Genomic DNA, 20,660 nt, shown 5'->3' with positions numbered 1-20,660 from the left:
CCATCACCTCCCAACAGCCCATCAAATTATGAATCCATCGATGGATCAATCCCACCGATGAGGTCAGAGCCTTCATGATCCAGTCACTTCACACCTCTAAATACTGCTGCCCTGGGGACCAAGCCTTCAACTCGGAGCCTTTGGGGAACATCTCAGTTCCAAGCTTTAGCAGAATAGACAAGCCTCCTCCCCAGAGTTTGGCAACTGTGTTTCCTGGTTGGAATCCTCATTGTGTGTGATGTTGGTTTGGTTGCTGCAAGGGAAAAGAGACCCTGGTCTGGGAAGGCTTCTTATCAGAATGCTGTTAGCACGCATAAGCCATTGTGTGTGATCACAGTACCTAGCAAGCGCGATGCATACCTACCCTTGGTATAAAAATTTCAGCTCTGTGAAGGCGGAGCCAGTGCCTGTCAAATAGGTGCTTAGTGAAGGCTGGATGGATGCGTGCCTGATAGACAGAGGGCGAATAACAGCATCTTCTCCTTACATTTTTATTGCATGAATGGCGGAACAAGGAATCTCTGAATTGAGATTTTGGAGCAGATTCAGTGTCCGGTATATGACCCAGGGCTGAGGGGCCCTCTGACAGGGTGAAAACCTGAGGCCACGGTCATCAAAGCATCGTCTGCAAGGATGTCGAGAGCCGGAAGGGAGGCGGGGGCGGCGGGGAGCCCAGGCCTCGGAAGCTGCCGGGGTCGGCAGCGAGGGGGAGGGGAGCTGACGACGCGGCCTCCCAGACTGAGGCGTGGACACCAGTGGGAAACCTGGACTTGACCCTCCCACCCCAGCTGGCGCATCTTGACGCTGGCGATGTTTCCTGGGGGAAGGAGCGGTCGGTTCGGACAGTGAGGAGCCAAAGGGCTCCCCGTGGGGCCGCGCAGGCTGAGCGGGCTGGGGGACAGCCGGGTTCCGCGCTAGGCTCGGCTGTCGAAGACCCCAGCGTGCCGGCTGGCTTTGGGCCCCGCGGGTCCGGGGCGCGGAGCGGGACGCGCGGGGGTCGCACGCCTGCAGGGGCTGGGCGTACCACAGCGCCCGGAGGAGGCGCAGCCCCGCGGGCCGGCTCGGGGACAGGGCGGGGGCGGCCGCCGGGGGCGGGGCCGGCGAGACCCGGGGGCGGGCCCGGCGCGGATTGGCCGGGACCCGCCGCGTGACCGGCCCCTTATAGGGCGTGGCGCGGGGCCGCGGAGTCGGGTGCGGCGGCTGCCGGACCGGGCGAGGTCCGGTGCGGTCCCGGGGCTCGCGGCTGTTCCGCTCCAAGCCCTTGGCGCCTGCCGCGCCCTCCGTGCCGGGGCTGCCGGGCCGGGGATGCACGCGGTGCCCGGGAGCCATGGTCCGCTTCGGGGACGAGCTGGGCGGCCGCTATGGGGGCACCGGCGGGGAGCGGGCCCGGGGCGGCGGGGCCGGCGGGGCGGGTGGCCCGGGCCCCGGGGGGCTGCAGCCGGGCCAGCGGGTCCTCTACAAGCAGTCCATCGCGCAGCGCGCTCGGACCATGGCGCTGTATAACCCCATCCCGGTCAAGCAGAACTGCTTCACCGTCAACCGCTCGCTCTTCGTCTTCAGTGAGGACAATGTCGTCCGCAAATACGCCAAGCGCATCACCGAGTGGCCATATCCTGCCAGGGGTCGGACCAGGCGGGGTCGGGGGTGACAGCGAGGTCTCGGGGACAGGGACCGGGCGCGGCGTCGTCGGCGTCCACGCCCGCTGGGTCTGGGAGGGGCGGCCTGGGTGGAGGGCCGGGGCTGGAGCGGGTCGCGGCAGCGCCCAGTGGCCATCTTTTCCCGGGCCGGGAGGAGGGTGCGACCCGGGAGAGGCTCGTCGGAGACATCGCGGCTAGGCTAGGAGGGGGCGGGGCGGGGCCTCTCGGTCTGTCTCCGCGCGCGTGTGCGTGTGTGTGGTCCTGTGTGTGCGTGTGTGCGTGTGGTCGCGGAGGCCGCGGCGGGGCTGGGTGGCCCCTGGGCGGAGCCCCTCTGCCCAAGGGCTCATCCCTTCGCTCACTTGGTCTTGGGGAGCCTGGTTGGGGCTCTGAGTGCGCGGCCACCCTGGAGGGCACACGAGGGCGAATCCAGGTCTGTGTAGGTGTGAGCCCCGTGTGGACGCGGGCCCGCGCGTGTGCTGGCTGCAGGTGCCTGCGTGTGTGTGCGGGCATAGCACTAACCGGCGCCGCGCGTGGATGCATTCGGGGTTCTCGGAACATATATGTTCACGTGCTGGTGTAGGTACTTGTGGTTGCGTGATCTTTAGGTAGGAATGTGCGCCTGCGCGGGGTCCTCTACTGCAGCACTGGAGCCACTGAGCCCCCTTTTTCCTTGTGCTGGACGGGCGGAGCCGGGGCGGAGACGCTGTCAGTGGTGCTGACGGCCGCCCGGAAGAGTGGAGGGGCTGGGCTGTGACTGCAGAGGCCCCGCCTCGCGGCTGCCCCCAGGGATGGGGGCGGGGTGCAAGGAAGACCAGCCCTTGTCCGCGGGAGGGATGGGCTCCGCACTGGCCATCCTCAGCCCTCGGGAGATGGCCTGGCCCTGGCTGCTGTCCTGAGCAGCCGTTGGCCTCCACTGCCGCCTGGTGTCTTCTTGGCCAGTCCTTAACCCTTGCACTCCCTTTGAGTACATGATCCTGGCCACCATCATCGCCAACTGCATCGTGCTGGCCCTGGAGCAGCACCTCCCTGATGGGGACAAGACACCCATGTCTGAGCGCCTGGTGAGTACTGTCTGCTGGGCCTGAGGTTGGGGAGATGGCCGGGTAGTGACAGCTTTTCCGTTAGAATCTGTGCCTGAGCTGGGGCACACCTCTTCTTCAGTGGAGGGACAGAGTAGAACCTGGACTGCTGACCCTTCCCTCAAGGCCCAGGTCTTCCCTGTGCCTCGAATCCCTGCTACACCCTAGGTGGGCCATCCAGACATGCCATGCTGGACCTTGGTCTAAGAATCTAAGTTCTAACCCTAGGTGAGGGAGGGACATTTCTAATGGGGAAGACTTATGGGTACCCACCCTTTGCTGTAGGACTGATGGAGCTCTTTTGGTGCAGCCTGGAGTCCAGAGACTCTACCTTCTGCTTCCAGGTTATCTTCCAACTTGGAGCCCTTTCCCATGGGGGCCACCAACATTCTGAATCTTTATTACCTCTAGCTTCCTGCCAAGGGCTCCCCAAACCCCTGTGGTGTCAGTGTTGAAGCACTGAGCTTGGGGGAGTCAGGGGCCAGGGCGAGGTCTCTGTAGGACTCTGAGGCCACAGGCCTCAGGCAGAGGAGGCAAGGGTTGAAGGCTATTTGGGCAACTCTCTGGAGGGTTGGGTCAGAGAGAGGTTGATGCTTCAGGGTCAACACCACTTCACAGGAGAGGATGCGGTCTCAACCTCTAGCTCTTCTCTGATGCCCTTTTGCCTGGGTTCAGCATGGACTTGGTGTGGACAAGGAAAAGCAAGAGGAGGGGTTGGGAGAGGGGGAATAGGGTACCTGAGGAGATAGCATGAGACTGCTCCATCTTCCTTCCATCTACCCTGGCTGCTGCTTTCCTGACCTCAACTCATAGATGTGTAAGATAGGCCTGTTGAGTGCTTAGCATGGGACCTGGTGCCCTGCTAAATTCTGGTCTGGTTTCCAGTAGCAGAGGTGATGGCAGGGCTGCCTGGAGGTGCCATGACTGGGTGGGCACCAGGAGGAGGCAAGTGAGTGGACATTCGGACCGATGTGGGGCTTCCTGGAGGATCCTAGAAAGCCAGGAGGGTAGAGGGAGTGGGGGAGGAGGAGTGTGAGCCCTCCTCCAGACAGAGGATGAGTCATGGTCCCTGGGGGCTCCCAGGTGTGCTCGATGGGGTCTGTCCCCTCCTGGGCCTCAGGGTTCTGCTGTGGTGTAGGCCCTCTGCCAGCAGTGTCTTTGTGGTGAGCATCTACTCCAGATGCCAGAAGGGGTGAACCTGAGGCTACAGGTAGGAAGCCTCAGCTGCCAGGCCACAGGGTCTGGTTATGGCTCCATGGAAGTCTGGCAGGTAGGGCCAGAGGGATATAGGTTAGACTGGGGTCAGCTCAGGGAGTGAGCAGTGGTTGGACTCAGGTGTCCCTCATGAATCAGCCTGGAGTCCAGCTGGGTGAGTACCTGCCTGTCAGGTGTAGCAAGTTTGCTTTGGGGTGGCAGAGGGGGTGCACTTCTAGGGCTGGAGCACTAAGCTGCTGGGAAAACAAGCAGAATGTGCCTGCACTGGGCCCAGCCTGAAGGTCTGAGGAGCTCTTTGCTGACTCCAGTCCCACTTGCAGGCCTAGCCATTGCGGGTTCTTAGGATGGACAGAAGCTGGAACATAGAGAGATGGCCTGGAGGCTGTTTCCTGGGAAGAGGTAGAGCTGGATGGTGCAGGGTCCTCTTAGTGTTTGCCAGCCTGGTTCTTATCAGGGCCCTCCTGGCTCCTTTCTTTAGGGATGTGTTTCCCACTCACCCATCATCCAGACCTGCCATTAACTGAAGGCCCTAGCTTGCAGTCCAACGCCACCCAAGGCCTTGGCTGCCTGCACATCCATGCCCCAGCCCTGCCAGCCCTCAGCCAGCCATGTGTTGGTCTAGGGTTGGGCTGGTAGGAGCTTGGACAGAGGGGCCTGAGGTAGGACCTTCTTCCCAGCAGACCTGGAATCTGGCCTGCTCTTCTCTTTTCTGTCCATAGACTTTCTGTGAATATCTGTCCTTCTTGGCCCAGCTGTTTCCCTAAGGCAGCTAGTCAGCAGCCTCTCCCCCCTGGGGAGAGGGTACCCTCCTAACTAAACCACACCAGAAGCCTGGAGGCCAAGAAAACTGCATGTATCCCTCCAGGGGCCTCATCACTGTGTGAGTCAGCATCAAGGTGGTAGGACAGGAGGGCTGGGCTATGCTGGACACTCAACTGCCTGGGCCCCTCAGGTGCTGGCAGCTTTCGCCAGTCACTGCTGCCTGTGGGCTAGCTCCACTCCAGGGCAAGGGAAAGGAGGTCCAGGCTGAGAGTGCTGGCAAGACAGCGTGTGTGTGTGTGTGTGTGTGTGTGTGTGTGTGTGTGTGTGTGTGCGTGCGGGGGGCGGGGGGGGGTGGCTTGAGGGACAGGCTTCCAGGAGGAAGGCACAGGCTGAGGGGTCTGGCCACTCCACCTCACCTGGCAGCTCCTGGAAGTGAGTATCCAGTGCCGGCTGTCTGCTTCTCCCTCTTAGGGCAGACCAGCTTTCTGAAGGGCAGTTTCTCCTGGGCCTCCACAGTCCTGAGGGCCAACCTCAGCGGTGGCTCTGGAAGCTGGCCTCCTCCCTATCACCACTTTGTCTTCACACAACTGCAGCTCCAGGGTGCAGGTATCCGAGTCATGCTGACCTTCCATGTCCAGCTCACCAGGGCTGTCTCTGCTACCCTCCCCTCATACACGATGCTCCCAGCATTGTTGCACCGTGTCCTCATGTGGCACCCATCTCCCTGAGCTCCATGTTGTTTGTTTAGCCCCTATGCAATGCATAGTAACTGTTGGCTGAGCTGCAGCCTGGGGTGGAGGAAAAGGATCTTTCTAGGAGTCCCATCTTTATTCCTTTGCTCACATTGTTTCTTCCAGCTAGAATTCCTTTCCTTAAAATGTAGCTGTCCCCCTACTTGCCATGCACTCTAAGAGGCTCCCTGAGTCTACCTCATCTTGGTCTGAGCCTGGGCTTGCTTCCACCTCCCAGCTCATGCCCACCCCACTGGGCCTAAGGCCTACTCCTGAATGTGAGGTGGCAGAGCCCATAGATGTCATCAGCCAAGTGTCCTCATGGCTGCAGCTTTCCCTTCTCTATTTCTTTTTTTTTTTTTTTCTCTTTCTACTAGCGTTTGCATGTTCTCTTTATCCAGGTTGTATTGAATGCATAAGTGAGACCTGAACTGAGGGAGGTTAAATTTTATCCAGGCAACCTGGATCCAGGCAACCTGGTGCAGTGGCCAGAGCCTAGGGTCAGACCCTGATGGCTGATGGGTTCACTTATGGCCTTTGCCCAGTTTCTCCATGTCTATTCCTCTGTCTTCTTAGAATGGGGGAAAGCACAGAAGTCTTTGAAAGGGTTACCCTACTCTATACAAGAAGGACTTACCCCCAAAGAACACCTTCGCTATCTTATTACCTCCCTTAGGTAAGGTCTACCATATGATTCTAGCAGAGAATGACCTGGGCACTCTGTGAGTGGAGCAGAGGCTATGATGGGGAGGAGGCTCAAGGGCTCCCTGGCTGGGACCCCGGGTGCCATGTCAATAGTTGTGTGCCCCATTAGGCACATATGCAGATGAGTACACCAGGCTAGTGGTGGCAGTGTCAGCTGGAGAAATCTGTGGGGTATCAGGCAGGGTAAGGAGAGTCAGCCTTGGGATCATGGTTTGTGGCCATCTGACAGGGCCACTGTACTGAAGGGCAAAGGTGACCATGTTTTGTGTTCCTCCTTAGGATGATACGGAGCCCTATTTCATTGGGATCTTTTGCTTTGAGGCGGGCATCAAGATCATCGCTCTGGGCTTTGTTTTCCACAAGGGCTCCTACCTGCGGAATGGCTGGAATGTAATGGACTTCGTGGTGGTCCTCACGGGGTAGGTGGTCATGGCCTGGGTGTACCTGTGTGTGTGCATTCATGCTTCAGGACTGGGAGACGATGGTGCTCAGGATGCAGAGTGTATGCGGTCTCTGGTTGCTCCTCGGCGGGATGGGGATTCCTTCTCCCCCAGCAGTATTTGTGCTGTGTTCTTTGCTGAAGGGCTGACTCACAGTGGCCTGTCTTCAGGAGGAGTCTGCTAATAGAGCTCACAGACGAGGTGGATACCGGGTTCTGTGGCCTGCACCGACCTTAGGTTGCCTGCTGTACAGTGATGTGGGTCTCCTGGTGAGGGGATCTTGGGGAGGGAGCTCCAAATCACCTGTGATCTGGGAGGGGCACTTGGCATTTGAGGAGCTTTGTGCTGCCCTGGCGTGAGGCTGAGTACACCATGTGTTCTGTTTCTGCCCTGGGAATGTGCTTAGTCAGCGTGCCATTCCACCACTTCCCGCAAGTGCCTCCTCATTGTGACCAGCACACCACTCCCCAACAGCCCAGGGGAGCCAGGAAGCCAGCTTTCTTCCCATTCTTGAACTCTTCAGCTTCGGTCGCTCATCTGTTTGATGGGCATTTTAGGTCCCTGTTCTGTTTCTCCAGCTGCAGACTGAGGGTGGTGGAGCTACTGTCCTCTGGTGCGCAGGGTGGTGGCTGGGGTGAGGGCCTGGAGTTTGTTCCCATAGAGCCTGTTTGCCTGGCTCAGGACCCAGAGGCTCTGTTCTGGGCTAGGAATGGCAGCCTTATTTTCCCTGTGGCCTTGTGGAGTGGTGGTATGGTCAAGCCTCTGTCTCTTGCCCACTGACTGCCCCAGGTGGCCTGGTACATGTGGAGGTATGTGGAAGAGGAGGAAGGAGGGACTATGGGAGTCCTGGGTTTGGAGCACCAGCCTCCATGGGTCCCTGTATATGAGAAATAAAGGAAGTCTGGTAATGGCCTCTGGGCTCCATAGTAAAGTTCTCAAAGTGGATTGTGTCTCCTTCCCCACCTGCTCTGCTGTTCTTAGCAGCCTGTGAGCAGCTTTGCTGCTGGCAGTGTTTGCAGGGCTGAGGCCTGGTGAGAGCTGTCTGTGTCTGTGGCATGCCCAGGGTACATCAGTATGAAGGTGGTCTCTGTGCCTTTTATGGTATGGCAAACATTTTTGCACACTTGCACAGGCTGCTCCCTGCTCTGAGGTGGGGTGGTGTTGAGTGAAGAGTGTGGCCCTTGTAGGCTGGGCGCTCCCCATGTCCAGGGCCAGTCTGTGGGACATCCAGGAGTCACTGCAGCTGTTAACAGCTCTTTCTCTCTAGGCACAGGTCCCTGAGGACAAGAACAGTGTCTTATTTTTCAGGATGTCCCCTGAGCTTGGGGCAGGCACCCCAGAGGAGGCAGTGAAAGGCTGCTGAGCTAATGAATGCTGAAGCTTAGGGGGTGTCCATGGGGAGCTGGGTGGGGCTTCTGGACCCTGCTTCTGGATGCTGTCCTGCCCAAGGCAAGGATGGAAGCCAGAGCCACCGTGCCTGAAGGGACCTGGATCTTCCAAAGCATACACTGATGCCAGGTCCCTCTAGGAGAGATCCTGAGGCTAGGGGGCACAACCCAGTGCTAGGCAGAGGAAAGAACAGGACAGACATACTTTTCTGGAGCTCCAGTGAGAGGATCCCAAGGCCCCAGAGAGTACTGAGGAGAAAGCAGGACTCTATCTACTTCTGTCCCCTCTCTATGGCTGTCTTTGTCTCCCCCTGTGCTTCTCTCCCTGATCTCCCCTTCCTTCTCTTCCCCTCTCTTCTCTTCTCCTTTCCCCTCCCTCATATCTCTGCTCAGCCTCCTGGCCCAAGTCTGTTTCTCTGTCCTGAGTTTGCAGGAGGGCTGGTGTAGGTGTCATGGTTTCAGGCTCCTCTCTGCACCACGTCTTCTGAGGTGGTGCTAGGTTGTGAGGGAACCCCCAGGTGGGGGCTGATCTGTCCCACAGGGCCACTTGAAAGCCCAGAGCCACACAGGGAGCTGTGCTGGGGCTTCTGCGGGACTCACAGGACACGTGAACCTGTGCATGTGTGTCTGCATGTGGGGCAGGTGCTGGTCCGTGGGGAATCCAGGGAAGAACCCTGTCCCTGACCCTCCTGAGCTGAGGTCTCTGTGGGCAGTGGTGGTGGTGGGGGCTTTCTTGTTACTTTGTTTTTAATTAAGGTTTACTTAATTGGTGCCCAGAGGGAAGAGGCAGACAGCACCTTGGTCTGTTGCCTGGTGAAGCCTGTCATGTCTTCAGTGGCCAGCCGGGACAGCCTCTGCCTCTGAGGCTGGCATTCAGGTTGTGTAGATGCCCAGAGGGGATTGTGCATAGCCCCCGTTCCTGCCTTTGGGAAGCCAAGACTGTGTGTCCAGCCAACATCCTGCCTCCTCCTCAGGACTCTGACATTTTCCCTGCATCAGTACATGGGACTGTGGATTGTTTCTAACTGTGCTGGACACCTATAACCCTGGGGACACAACTGGGATCTGGGCTGGGATCCCAGTTTCTCAGCTGGCAGGGTCCTCTGTAGGTCACAGGGGAGCCTCTGTTGGACCCTGGGTCTTATAAGAGATGTATGGCAGTTTCCTGGCACAGAGGCTGGGGGGTGGGACATGGGCCTGTGCCCCAGGTGAGCCAGACCCCTCAGTTGTGAGCCCTTTTCCCTGTTGGCCATCCTGTGGGTGACCACCCAGACTGCTGTTCCTTGAGTGAAGTGGGGACAAGCATCTGGGTCTCTGACATGGGCTCTGCCTCACGGTCAGGAGAAGGGCTTCTGCTCCAGACATACTCTTGTGGCTGAATGGATAGATAGCTGCTCAAGAGAGATTCTGGCCTGAGGGCTGGGCTTTCCTACCCACTTTCTCTTCCAGAAGGCCGGTGGCCTTCCAGAACTGACCTGTTATCTGTGGTATATGGGGTGGAGCCACAGCTCAGAGGGGCCAGCCTGAACTGGAGCTGGAGAAAGTGGGGAGGGAGCTGCTGTTCTGGCTTAGACAGGGGCAAGCTGAGGATTTTGTCCTGCCATCTTTCTGCCCATCCTTCTGTCCGTGCAGCCTCTGCCCTGCTCACCTTCTACCTCCTGCTTACTTCTCTGAGCACCTGAGATACTTTTCTGCTGGTACTTGCTTCACTCACTCACCCATTCATCACTCATGTACTCAATGTCCACCAGGTCTTGAGGACATGGAGACAAAGATGCCCAGCCCCTGCCTGTGTTCTAAGGGGACAATCAGCCTCCTAACCTGTTTCTTCTTAGCACAATCAGCCTCTGATACCTGGCTTATGTGTGCCACTGTTGATTGCTCTGGGGTCATGTTGCTCTCCTACTTCTCCACCCAAATGCACAGCCAGGGTAGGTGCACCTCAGAGTTAGGTCATGGTGCTTCTCTGTGTGGAGATGCAATAAAGACCTCTTAACGTGTGAAGGAGTGGGTGAGTGAGTGTGGTGAGAAAGTAGGTAAAGAGTGTAAGGGGCAGGCTTTGTGTAGGTGGTCAGGGAAGGCCTCAGACTCAGAGACACGAGCCACCCAGCCCTCTGGGAAGAGCAGTGGCTGAGGTGGTGGCCGGGGATGCAGGTGAGACCAGATGGGCTCCTCTGGGAATGGGGTGATAGAGAAGCTGCACTCAGGTGCCCTGAGTTATGAGCTACCCCAGCAGGGTTGTAGGACCGTAGGCACACCTTACTTGTCCTTAGGGAGTTTTGCGGCAAAGTGACAGAGAGGTGGGCAGTGTCAGAAGGGAAGCAGAGCCTCACAGGGCTCCATGAGGAGTTTTACAGTCTGCCTTAGCATTGGTGGACCAGTCCAAGAGAGGCAGAGAGGACCAGCCCTGGATTCTTGAGGGAGCATGAGTCCAGGGCTCTGGGCAGTACCAAGTACCAGCCTGTCTATCTGGAACCAGAATCTGGGGCTGCACCCACATGCACAGAGGCAGAAGCAATGGCTGGAGTTCTTCTAGACTGTCTGTTCCCACTGAATTTGGAAGCAAGTGCGTCAGTTGAGGTTTGTGAAGAAGATGAGTGAGGAGATGGAGGAGACAGAAATGTAGGGCAAAGCAAGGGTGGGGGCAGTGACAGGGAGAGGTAGAACAAGGCAGTGAGTGGGCAAATGAGTGAGTGAACTAACTGGAAGTTCCCCTGGCCCACCACCCTAGCCTCTTTCTCCCTCACTGTCTGGTCATTGCGTCGCTCTGTCACCTGGAAGGAGTTTGTAGGGGCACGTGTCACCTTCCACCCTGTTCAGGTTGCTGAGGATACAGAGGTGACCAAACAGACAGATTCCTGTCCTTGTGGAGGCTGAGTCCTCCCAGGAACAGTCAGTGTGAATGACCCAGGTACCCTTGCAGGGCAGTGAAGGCACAAAGTGTAGCAGGAAGGAGGATCAGAAGAAAACAGTCTAGGCCTGAGTCCTGAGAAAGTAGCAGGGAGATAGGGATGGTATGGCAGAGAGATAAAACCTGAGAAATCTAAACATGAGGAAGGTCACGAAACACTGAGGTGGGGAAAAGTCACTTAGTACTAGGGTAAAGTAGCCAATAAAATTAAATATAACCATGTATGGATTAGACCTTGCTTTTTGCTTCTGTAACCTGCTTGCAAGGGTATATAAGGTAAGACCCCTTTGCTCTTGGGGCTCAGCCTTTGGACTTGAGTTCGCTGAGTCTGTGCTGGCACAATAAAACGTTGCTTTCTGCTATTTGCCTCAGAGTCTTGTATCTCAGCTAGCAACCTCCTGCAACAAAAGTGATTTGGACACCTCCCACTGTCTGCTCTACATCCCGTGCCCAGTGTGAGTCCACCCAGGGCCATATCCCCTGTCGCCTCCCTGTATCCTCAAGAAGCTCATTGTGACCCCTGCCCCTCACCATCCTCCATGGAGTTGCTTCCAGGGACCTCTGTGGCCCCAGTGGAAGGTTCCCATCACTGCCCCTGCCCTCCCAGGTCTCCCTGGCAGCCCTGTTACACCCTTTGGCCTGGAGGAGTTGGTTCCACGGGTGACAGGTCAGGACTCCTAGGACCTCACACAGCCTAAAAGTGTCTACTTCCCTTCATAGTCTTTGGGGACAGCAGAGAAATGTGTCCTGACTCAGGCAGGTGGCTCCCCATGGGACATTTCGAACCGCAGCTTCTCATTTTACTCCAAATTAAACTGAGATTCCTTTTCAGGACATGTAATTAGAGCTTAGTCCTTCCCTCTCTGGACTGTATTCCTGTGGGAAGAGGAGAGAGTATGTAGCTGCTGCATGGGGCAGAAGCACAGAGTCAGTCCCCATCCTGTGGCTACTTGAGCTGCCTGGGCTTGACCCTTGACTGCTGATGACTGCTGCACTTCCCTCTTCTTTGGGAACGTAGGTGTAGGGTGCAATTGGGAGCTGCAAGTGCCCCTTGGGTGCTGGGGAGGCTTGAGAGATGAGAAAAGGTGCAGGGAGGTCAGGGACAGACCCATAGATGGGTGTCATGGATGACCCCCAGGGCAAGCAAAGGTTCCCAGGGGCAGAGTGTTTGAACTTGGGTAAAAAGACACTGTTCCAGTGACAATGACATGGATTTGAACATGGGCTGACTCCAGTGTGTGTCCAGTGGCCACAACCAGCTCTTGAATGGTGGCTGGGTTTCTGATACTGGTCAGGGTATGGAGGCTGGGTCTGTGGTGCTGGTCAGGGTGGAGTGCATGGGTCTCTGGTGGTAATTAGTGTGGGGTGACTGCATCTGTGGCACTGGTCAGCATGGGGAGGCTGAGTCACTGATACTGGTCAGGGCAGGGTGGCTGGGTCTCTGATGGTGGTTAGTGTGTTGTTACTGAATCTGTGGAACTGGTCAGGGTGTGGAGGCTGGGTCTCTGTTGCTGGTCAGGGTGGCGTGGTTGCATCTCTGATGGTGGTCAAAGTAGGGAGGCTGGGTCTGTGGTGCTGGTTGGCATGCAGTAGATGGGTCTCTGGTACTGGTCAGCATAGGGAGGTTGGGTCTCTGGTGCTGATCAGCATGGAGCCTTGTCTATTCACCCCAGTGTGCTAGAACCAGTGGGGTGGGGCTGACTGTGAGAAGTGGTCTCCACACAGCCAAGGAAGCTTCCTTGTTCCCAGTGTTCTGGGTTAGGAGTAGAGTCCCCCAGGCAGTATGCATGGGGCCTCATTGGTGACTGAGAACAGGCTTGATGGGGGCTCTGCAGCCCTTTCTGGGACTGTGGTGTCCTTGAGGATTTGCCATTCCCACAGTGTGCCATAGCCATGTCTGCTCAGCCCTGGGCTCTGCTGTATGAATATGGTACCGAGTGGGTGGCAGCAACTTCTGTGGGTTCAGCACTGGTGTTCATACCTCTGTGGACTCCTCAATCCCCCTGTCCTGCATGTGCCTGAGAGAGGCCTGGAGCCCTGTGCTGGTTATGTAAAACCCCAGGGAGGCCCTGTCCTGGTGGGTGGAGTTCCAGCCTCCCTCTTTGGCACACGCCCCCACTCTGGGTATTTATAGAGGACCTGCATACTCCCTGCTCCCTGTCTCCTCCCTCCCTTCCCCCACTTTTCCCTCTGATTCAGGACTCTTGACACTTTCCTGGATTGGAGGGGCAGAACCCATCTATATGTGTTTGAGCTCCCTGCTGGTCCTGGGCAGGTTGTGATCCAGATTCTGTGGCATGTGGCAGCCTCAGCTCTGGTCCTGTGGGGTTGTCCCCCTGGTCTCAGTGTCCTGTGTGTCCAGATCAGGGAGATCCCCAAGGAACTCAAGTTAGAAACCACCTGGGTAGAAGCAGGGTAGGGCTGGCTTTCTGGGCAGGGCGTCAGGCCAGTGTGTAGGCCCCATGGCATCTCAAGCAGCCCAGACCCTTTGTGAATGAAGAGAGTCCTGCTCTAGGCTGAGCTGAACACATGCTACTCCCCACCATCCATGGTAACATGGCAGAGAGGCCAGCTCCCTTGGGACTGTGATGTCAGGTGAGCATATGGGAGTATCTCTGTAGCCCACCAGCCACTGACCCAAAATGGGGAGGTCTAGAGGTCCCTGATAGCCCAGATCCACCAGCTAATGGCCAAGGAGCCCAGCCACTCCCTTGTCTGTGAGCCCACCCCCCATGTATAATCAGAGCTGGAGAGATCAGTATGAAGCGAGGGCAGACAGCATTTTTCACTCCCCTCATCCCTCCAATAGCTGTGCCCTCATACCTGGGAGGACTTTAGCTGAGACTCCCTTTAAGTCCAACCTCCAAGGCCTCCCAGCTTACTCAAGATAAACCAAGAGGCCCCTTGACATCTCATGCCTGATGTAGCCAGTTGGCAGACTTACCTATGCCTACCTGTGTCTCTCCAGACCCGACCACTGCAGCTGCCAGCTCTGAGATCAGCTGCTCAGGAAGCAGAACCTCCCTGTGGAGCCCTGAGGGAAAGGGGGCTTACTTCTGTAGAACCTACCACACCTGGTGCCCAGCCAAGTGAAAGGCCATGGCCTCACCTGTGGTCATTGACAAAGGATGGCAGGGTTGGGCACAGAGTGGATTGGGATGCTGGACATCTTCACTCTGAGCAGAACAAGAGCCCTGGGGGCAGGGACCTAGTCCCACAAAGCCCAGCAGGGCCTGGCACATGTGAAGTCTAGTAGCTGTTAGACGATGTGATAAGGGACAGATGGTTCGGTCCAACACCCACCTGACCCTGGGGCTTAGATCCCATCCCACTGTGGGTCAGTGGTTGGTGGGTTGCAGGAGTTGGCCAGGGTTCTGAGACAGGCTTAAATTTAGTTGTTGACATTTGGGAGGGAGGGGCCTTTATATAAACACCCACATTTCCATCTTGCTGGGGAGAAGTCCTGGGAACCCCCACTCCTTCTGGAGCTGACACCCATTCCATCGAGGAATGCCTGGGATGGTTCCTGAGAGCCCTACTCCTGGGCCAGCTGCCCTGGCCTGTGTCCTCCTCCCTGGGCTTAGATCTGGGTGCTCTATTCCTTGGAACTGTGGCACCCTGGTGCCCCAGGGGACCCATGTCTGCTGTGCTGTTGCCAGGTACAGTGACAGGTCAACTGGCTCTGCATCTTGCACCTAGAGGGCCAGAGCCTTGTGGGCACACAGTATGGGCTCTGCCACAGCCCCTCCTCTTCACACTGAAGCCTAGACCTGCATTGGAGCTGAGGTGAGAATGGCTGCTAATGGCTTCTCCTGTTACTAAGCCTGGAGCTGGTTTCTGGACTGTGAAAAGGGTGGTAAGCAGGTTCCTGTCACATCCTGGCTTCCAGGGATCAGGAACTCCTGGATCTTCTTGGGCCATGTGAGCAGAGGAGCTGCTAGGGTAAGCAGGGCAGAGTCTTTACTGTCCTGCCCCTCTACCCAAGCTTTATTTGCTTGAGCCATTCTCCACTGTAGCCCATAGACAGAAGGACGTTTGTAGAACATAGATGCTAACCCCAGGCATCTTGTCACCAGCACACACCCTCCCCACCCCTCTCCTGTGCCAGCCCTTGCCCTCACTGCTGTCCCACCGTGAACCCCCTTTCTGTAGGCCTGGGGTCATTCCAGGAGCCCCCATCACACCATCACAGAGACCCTTTCTAACTCCCCCAGAACACAGAAGCCTGTTGGAAAGCAGCTCGTGCCCCTGGCTGTCTATGCGCTGTCTATGTGCAGGCCTGGGATCTCTGCTGATGGGCTGCTTCCTAGAGGGAGTGTGGGTCTGCAGGCTGCCACGACAAAGCTCCACAGTCTGGGAGACTTAGACCATAGACCTTTATTCTCTCAAATTCTGCAGGCTGGAAGTCCAAGCATATGGTGCCGTCAGGGTTGTTTCTGGTCAGGTCTCTCTTCCTGGCTTGCAGACAATTCCCTTCTCGAGGTGGTGATGGTCTGCCCTTCCTGGCTTCCTGGGCATCCAGGACCCTTGTTAAATGTAGTGGAACACAGCATCACTCCCCTGCTGTGGTCCTTCCTTACATCTTCCTGCATCCATCACCTGCTGGACCTGACAATGCACAGTATGGAGGTGCGATGATGCCCAGGATGGCCAAGGCAGGGCTCCCCCATATTCCCAGGACCCTCCCTCTCCCCTCCTACCCCCTCACTACCCGGAAGAAACTGTTTTGCCCTTATCTCTAATTTTGTTGAAGAGAGCATATAAGCGATAATAGGAAGGACCAAGGGTTTTTGATAGTTGAGATAAGGATAGCTATACAGGGAGTTGACTCGCATTGATTTCCTGTACATGTGTGTTACCTTCTAAGTTAATTCTTCTTGAACTAACCTTTTCTCTAGTTCCTGGTCCCCTTTTCCTATTGGCCTCAGTTGCTTTAAAGTATCTGCTTTAGTTTCTCTGTGTTGAGGGCAACAAATGCTATCTAGTTTTTAAAGTGTCTTACCTATCCTCATATCTCCCTTGTGTGTTCTCGCTTTATCATGTGATCAAAGTTCAATCCCTTTGTTGTGTTTGCCCTTGATCTAATGTCTGCATATGAGGGAGAACATACGATTTTTGGTCTTTACCCCACCCCCTTTAAAAAAAAAAGAAGTAAAGTTTTTATTTTGAGGCAATTGTATATTCATAATATGCAGTTGCAACGAATAGAACAGAGGGAATGTTGCACCCTTACCTGGTGTCACCCAGTGACAACATTTTACAAAAAAACTGTAACAGCCAGGACACTGTCCAGGACACTGTCATGGAGCAGCCTGTGCCAGGAGGGCCCCTCATACTGCACTTTTATGCCCAAACCTACTTTCTTTCAGCATTGCTCTACCCCAGCCCCTGGCAACCACAAATCCATTCTGCATCTCTATACTTTTGTGTAAGTGGAATCATACCTTTGGATTGTCTTTTTTCCACTCACACAGTTCTCTGAAGTTCTCTGGACTAAGCCTGACTTTTCTTTTTCCCTGGTGGTACTGAGGTTTGAACTTAGGGCCTTGAACTTGCCAGGCAAATACTCTTAACATTTGAGCCACACCTCCAGCCTAGGACTAAGTTTGTTGATATAGTAATAACAGCTTGCTTTTTATTGCTGAGTATAGGCATATATCTGTTGTGGGTTTGGGTCCTGACTACTGCAATAAAGCAAGTCAGGCGAATTTTTTGATGTCCCAGTGCATATAAAAGTTATGTTTAGACTACACTGTATTCTAATAAGTGTGCAATAGCATTAGGTCTAAAACCTGGGACTGGTGGAGTGGCTCAAATGGTAGCCAAGCAAGCAAAAGACCCTGAGTTCAAACCCCAGTACTGCCTCCTCCCCCCCAAAAAAGTGCATCAATTGCTTTATTGCTAAAAATGCCAATAATCATTCAGTGTTCTGTGAATTGCCATCTTTTTGCTGGTGGAAGGTCTTGCCTTGACATTGATGGCTGCAGACTGTCAGGGTGGTGGCTATGGAAGGATGGGGTATCGGGGGTGATTTGTTAAAACTGACTTCTTTTCACATAGACTTCTCTGTAGCTTGTGACAGCATTTTACTCACAGTAGAACTTCTTTCACAACTGGGGTCCCGCTGCTGCTGTGTGCTGGCTCTGTTCTAATACAGAACCCTTGGTTGTCTCCCAGTAGTACCCACAGCACTTTCCCCAGCCCCAATCCTTTTGCTTTTGTTTTTCAGATAGGGTCTTGTGCTTCTGTGCAGGCTAGCCTTGGATTGTGATCTTCCCACCCATGTATCCCAAGTATCTGGAATTACAGGTGTGCACCAGCACATCCAGTTCTCAAGATAGGTCTTGGCTGGGCTCAGATGGTTATTCTTGTACCTCTGTCTCTTGAGTAGCTAGCATGTCAGGCACGCCCACCATGTCCTGCACCACCAGGTCCCACTTGTAACTGTAGAGTCCTCTTTCTGTCTCTAACATGTCTGCTGTTACTTTCTCCACTGGAGCCTTGACTCCTCAAAGTCCTACATGAGGGTTGCAATTAGCTTCTCCCTGACTGCATGTAGACATTTTGGCCTGCTCCCATGAATCACAGTGTTTTAATGTCACCTAGAATAGTGAATCTTTTTCAATTTATTTTGCCCAGATCCATGAGAGTTATTATATATGGCAGCTATAGCCTTATGAAATGTATTCCTTAGCCAGTAAGACTTGGAAGTTGAAATTACTCCCTGATCCATGGTCTGCAGAGTGGATGTTGTGTCATAGGCTTGAAGACAGCATTAATCTCATTGGACATCTCCTTCACAGCTGCTGGTGGCCAGGTGCATTGTTGGTGAGCAGTAATATTTGGAAAGGAGTCTTTCCTGAGCAGTAGGTCTCCACAGTGGACTTAAAACACTCAGCAAAACACATTGTGAGTAGATGTGCTACCATCCAGGCTTTGTTGTTCCATTTACAGAGCAAGAAGAGTAGATTTAGTGTAATTCTTAAGGCGTTGGGATTTTTCAGAATTGTCAGTGAGCAGTGGCTTCAGCTGCATTAGCCCCTAGCAGAGTCAGCCTGTGCGTTGAAGCTTTGAAGCCAGGCATTGACTTCTCTTCAGCTCTGACAGCCTCGGGTGGCCTCTTCTGCATAAAGGCTATTTCTTCTATTTCTTCTGCACTGAAAACCTGTGTTGTAGTGCAGCCACTGCCATCAGTTCCTTAGCTGATGGAGACAGCTCTGGATGGCGTGCTGCCTTGTCTAGGTCAACTCCTGCTGCTTTATCTGCACTCCAAGGTTCTGGAGACACATCTTAAGCCTATGACCCAACCAGCCTCTGCAGCCTGCTCACCTCTCAGCCTTCCTAGACTTGAGGGCTATTAGGGCTCTGCTCTGCATTAGGCTTTGGCTTCAGGGAACACTGTGACTGGTTTGATACTCTGTCCAGACCACAAACACTTTCCCCATACCACCAACAGGCTGTTTCTCTTTCTTATCAGTCATGTGTTCCCTGGAACAGCACTTTTAATTTCCTTGCAGAACTTTTCCTTTGTGTCCACTGGTTGTCCGGCTGGTTGGCAGGAGATGTCTGATGTTTAGCCTTCATTAGTAAGTGTGGTCATTTCTAGAGTTTGACTTAAGATGAGAGACATGGGATTCTTCTTTTCACTTGAACACTTAGAGGCCATCGTGGGGTTGTTCTAATTTCAATGTTGGGAATATGGAGGCCCAAGGAAGGGAAAGAGATGGGGGAGCTGCTGGTTGAGGGTGGCCAGGTCATGTTTATTGATTAAGCTTGTTGGCTTGGATTCGTGTTGCCCCCAAACAGCACAGTAGTCATCTCAGAGATCACTGCTCACAGGTCCTTACAACAACAAATATAATGATAGTGAAAAGGCTTGGAATATTGTGAGAACTGAGAATTGCCAAAATGTGACAAGAGGTGAAGTGAGCACATGTTGTTGGAAGAGTGGTGCCATAGACTTGCTGGACACAGGCTTGTACAAACCTTCAGTCTATAAAAATATAGGATCTGTGGAGCATAGAGCAAAGTGTGAGAGACAAGAGGTGCTTGTGTCTCAGGGCTGGGTGTACTACAGTACAAGTGTTCACCTGATCTTGAGATGTGATGAGCAAAGTTTCTGTCCACATCTGTGGGATGGTTTCTGTGTGAACATAAGTTTTCATTTCTCTGGCATCAATGATAAAGAATACAATTACCAGGATATATTGTAGTTGTATGTTTAGTTTTTTTTAAAGAAACCGTGATCCAGAGTGGATATACCATTTCGACTTTCCAATTCGTGTGAGTGATCTGGTGTCTCTCTGTCCTCTCAGGTGTGTGATGATGCATAATTGTGGTTTTGTATTTCTTTCTTTCTGTCTTTCTTTCTTTTTGAAGTTCTCTATGTGTATTTTCATTTAATCCTTTTTTCCCTTGTTTATTCATATGTACATACATTGTTTGTGCCATTTCTTCCCCCTCCCCCCCAGCCCCTTCCTCTCTCCTCCTCCCCGCCCCTTTGTATTTCTTTAATGACCAATGATATTGGACATCTAGTACCAAACAACCCATTAGACCTTGAGAAAAATATATGAAGCCACTTTACAGATTAGGGTTTAGAGGTGGCAAAGCACCTTGGCTGGTAGTTTTTGCTTTTCTGTTTTTTCAGTGCTTTGTCTGGTTTTGCTACTAGGAAAACATAAACTTCATAAAGTAGATTTGGAAATCTATTTTCTAGAAGTCATTGTATAAAAATGGAGTTAGTTCCATTTTAAATATTTGGTAGAATTCTAGAATGAATCCAGTCTCCAATATTAGAGATTTCTTTTTTGGGGAGTTAAAAATTCTCCATCCAGTTTCCTTAACAGTCACAGGGATATTAGAATTTGATAGTTCTTGTTTTTCCAGAAACTGGTCTCTTAGTCTAAATTGTCAAATTTATGCATGTAGAGTTGTTCAAGGTATTTTTTGATGTCTGCAGAGTTTGTAACGGGCATGCTTTATTTCATTACATTGGTAATTTGTGTCTTCTTTTCGAGTTTTGTCATTCTTTCTAGAGGTTTGTCAGTTTCATCCATCTTTTCAAAGACTTAGAGACTTTCTTTTACAAAAAGTTACTTACTTTCTTACTTCTGTCCTTATGTTACTATTTCCTTCATTCTGTTTACTTTGAGTATATTTTAGTTTCCTTTTTCTCAGTTCTGTGGTCAAAGCTTAGGCTGGTGGTTGCAGACTTCCCTCTCTTCTGCTGTCTGCACACAATGCTGTAATCTTGTCTTTAGCTCTCTGTTAGCAGCATACCACTCATTTTACTATGCCATATTGTCAGTTTAACTCATTGTTATATATTTGAAATTTTTGCTTTGAACTCGTGTTTATTTTCCAAGTGTTCAGAGATTTTCATTTTGATCCTTTGTGGTCAGATATGGTTTATCTTGGTGTATTTCCACCAACATGTGGAAAAATGTATACACTGCTGTCATGTGGAGGGGTCCTCTAGTATGGATTAGTTCTTGCTCCTTGAATTCTTCTGCAATCTTGATGGTTTTCTGTTTGTTAGTCAGAGTCTCCAACTCTGATTTAGAATTTGTGTGTTTCTCCTTCAGGCTCGTCAGTTTTTGCTTCACATATTCTGCACTCTGTTGTTTGGTATGTACACTGCTGTGGTTTGAATGTTTGTATCCCCTTAAAATTCCTGCAACAGTCTTAAGAAGTGGAGCCTTGAGGAAGCCATTAGGCTGTGAGGGCCCTCTCCTTGTAGATAGGGTTAGCACCCTGTGAAAAGGTGTGAGAACTAGCCACGCCCTGTTG

The 20,660-nt window shown here is 53.4% G+C and overlaps 1 protein-coding gene across 11 annotated transcripts in view; it reads left to right on the top strand.

The window, feature by feature from the left end:
* The first annotated feature begins 1,202 nt into the window (after window positions 1-1,202).
* The window catches only part of Cacna1b (calcium voltage-gated channel subunit alpha1 B), a 166,920-nt gene continuing 147,462 nt past the window's right edge, over window positions 1,203-20,660 (top strand). For all 11 annotated transcript variants that reach the window (XR_012440671.1, XR_012440672.1, XM_074052690.1 and 8 more), the window contains exons 1-3: window positions 1,203-1,608; window positions 2,593-2,698; window positions 6,409-6,548. Coding sequence is in view for 9 of the 11 variants with exons in the window: in XM_074052690.1 (XP_073908791.1) it covers window positions 1,328-1,608; window positions 2,593-2,698; window positions 6,409-6,548 (527 nt within the window). In the remaining 2 variants the exon portion in view is untranslated. The remainder of the gene's footprint in view (window positions 1,609-2,592; window positions 2,699-6,408; window positions 6,549-20,660) is intronic.

This window comes from Castor canadensis, chromosome 13 (genome assembly GCF_047511655.1).
Source record: "Castor canadensis chromosome 13, mCasCan1.hap1v2, whole genome shotgun sequence".
Taxonomy (NCBI): Eukaryota; Metazoa; Chordata; class Mammalia; order Rodentia; family Castoridae; genus Castor; species Castor canadensis.
The sequence above is the reverse complement of the archived record's forward strand: the minus strand, read 5'-3'. Positions and strand labels throughout refer to the sequence as shown.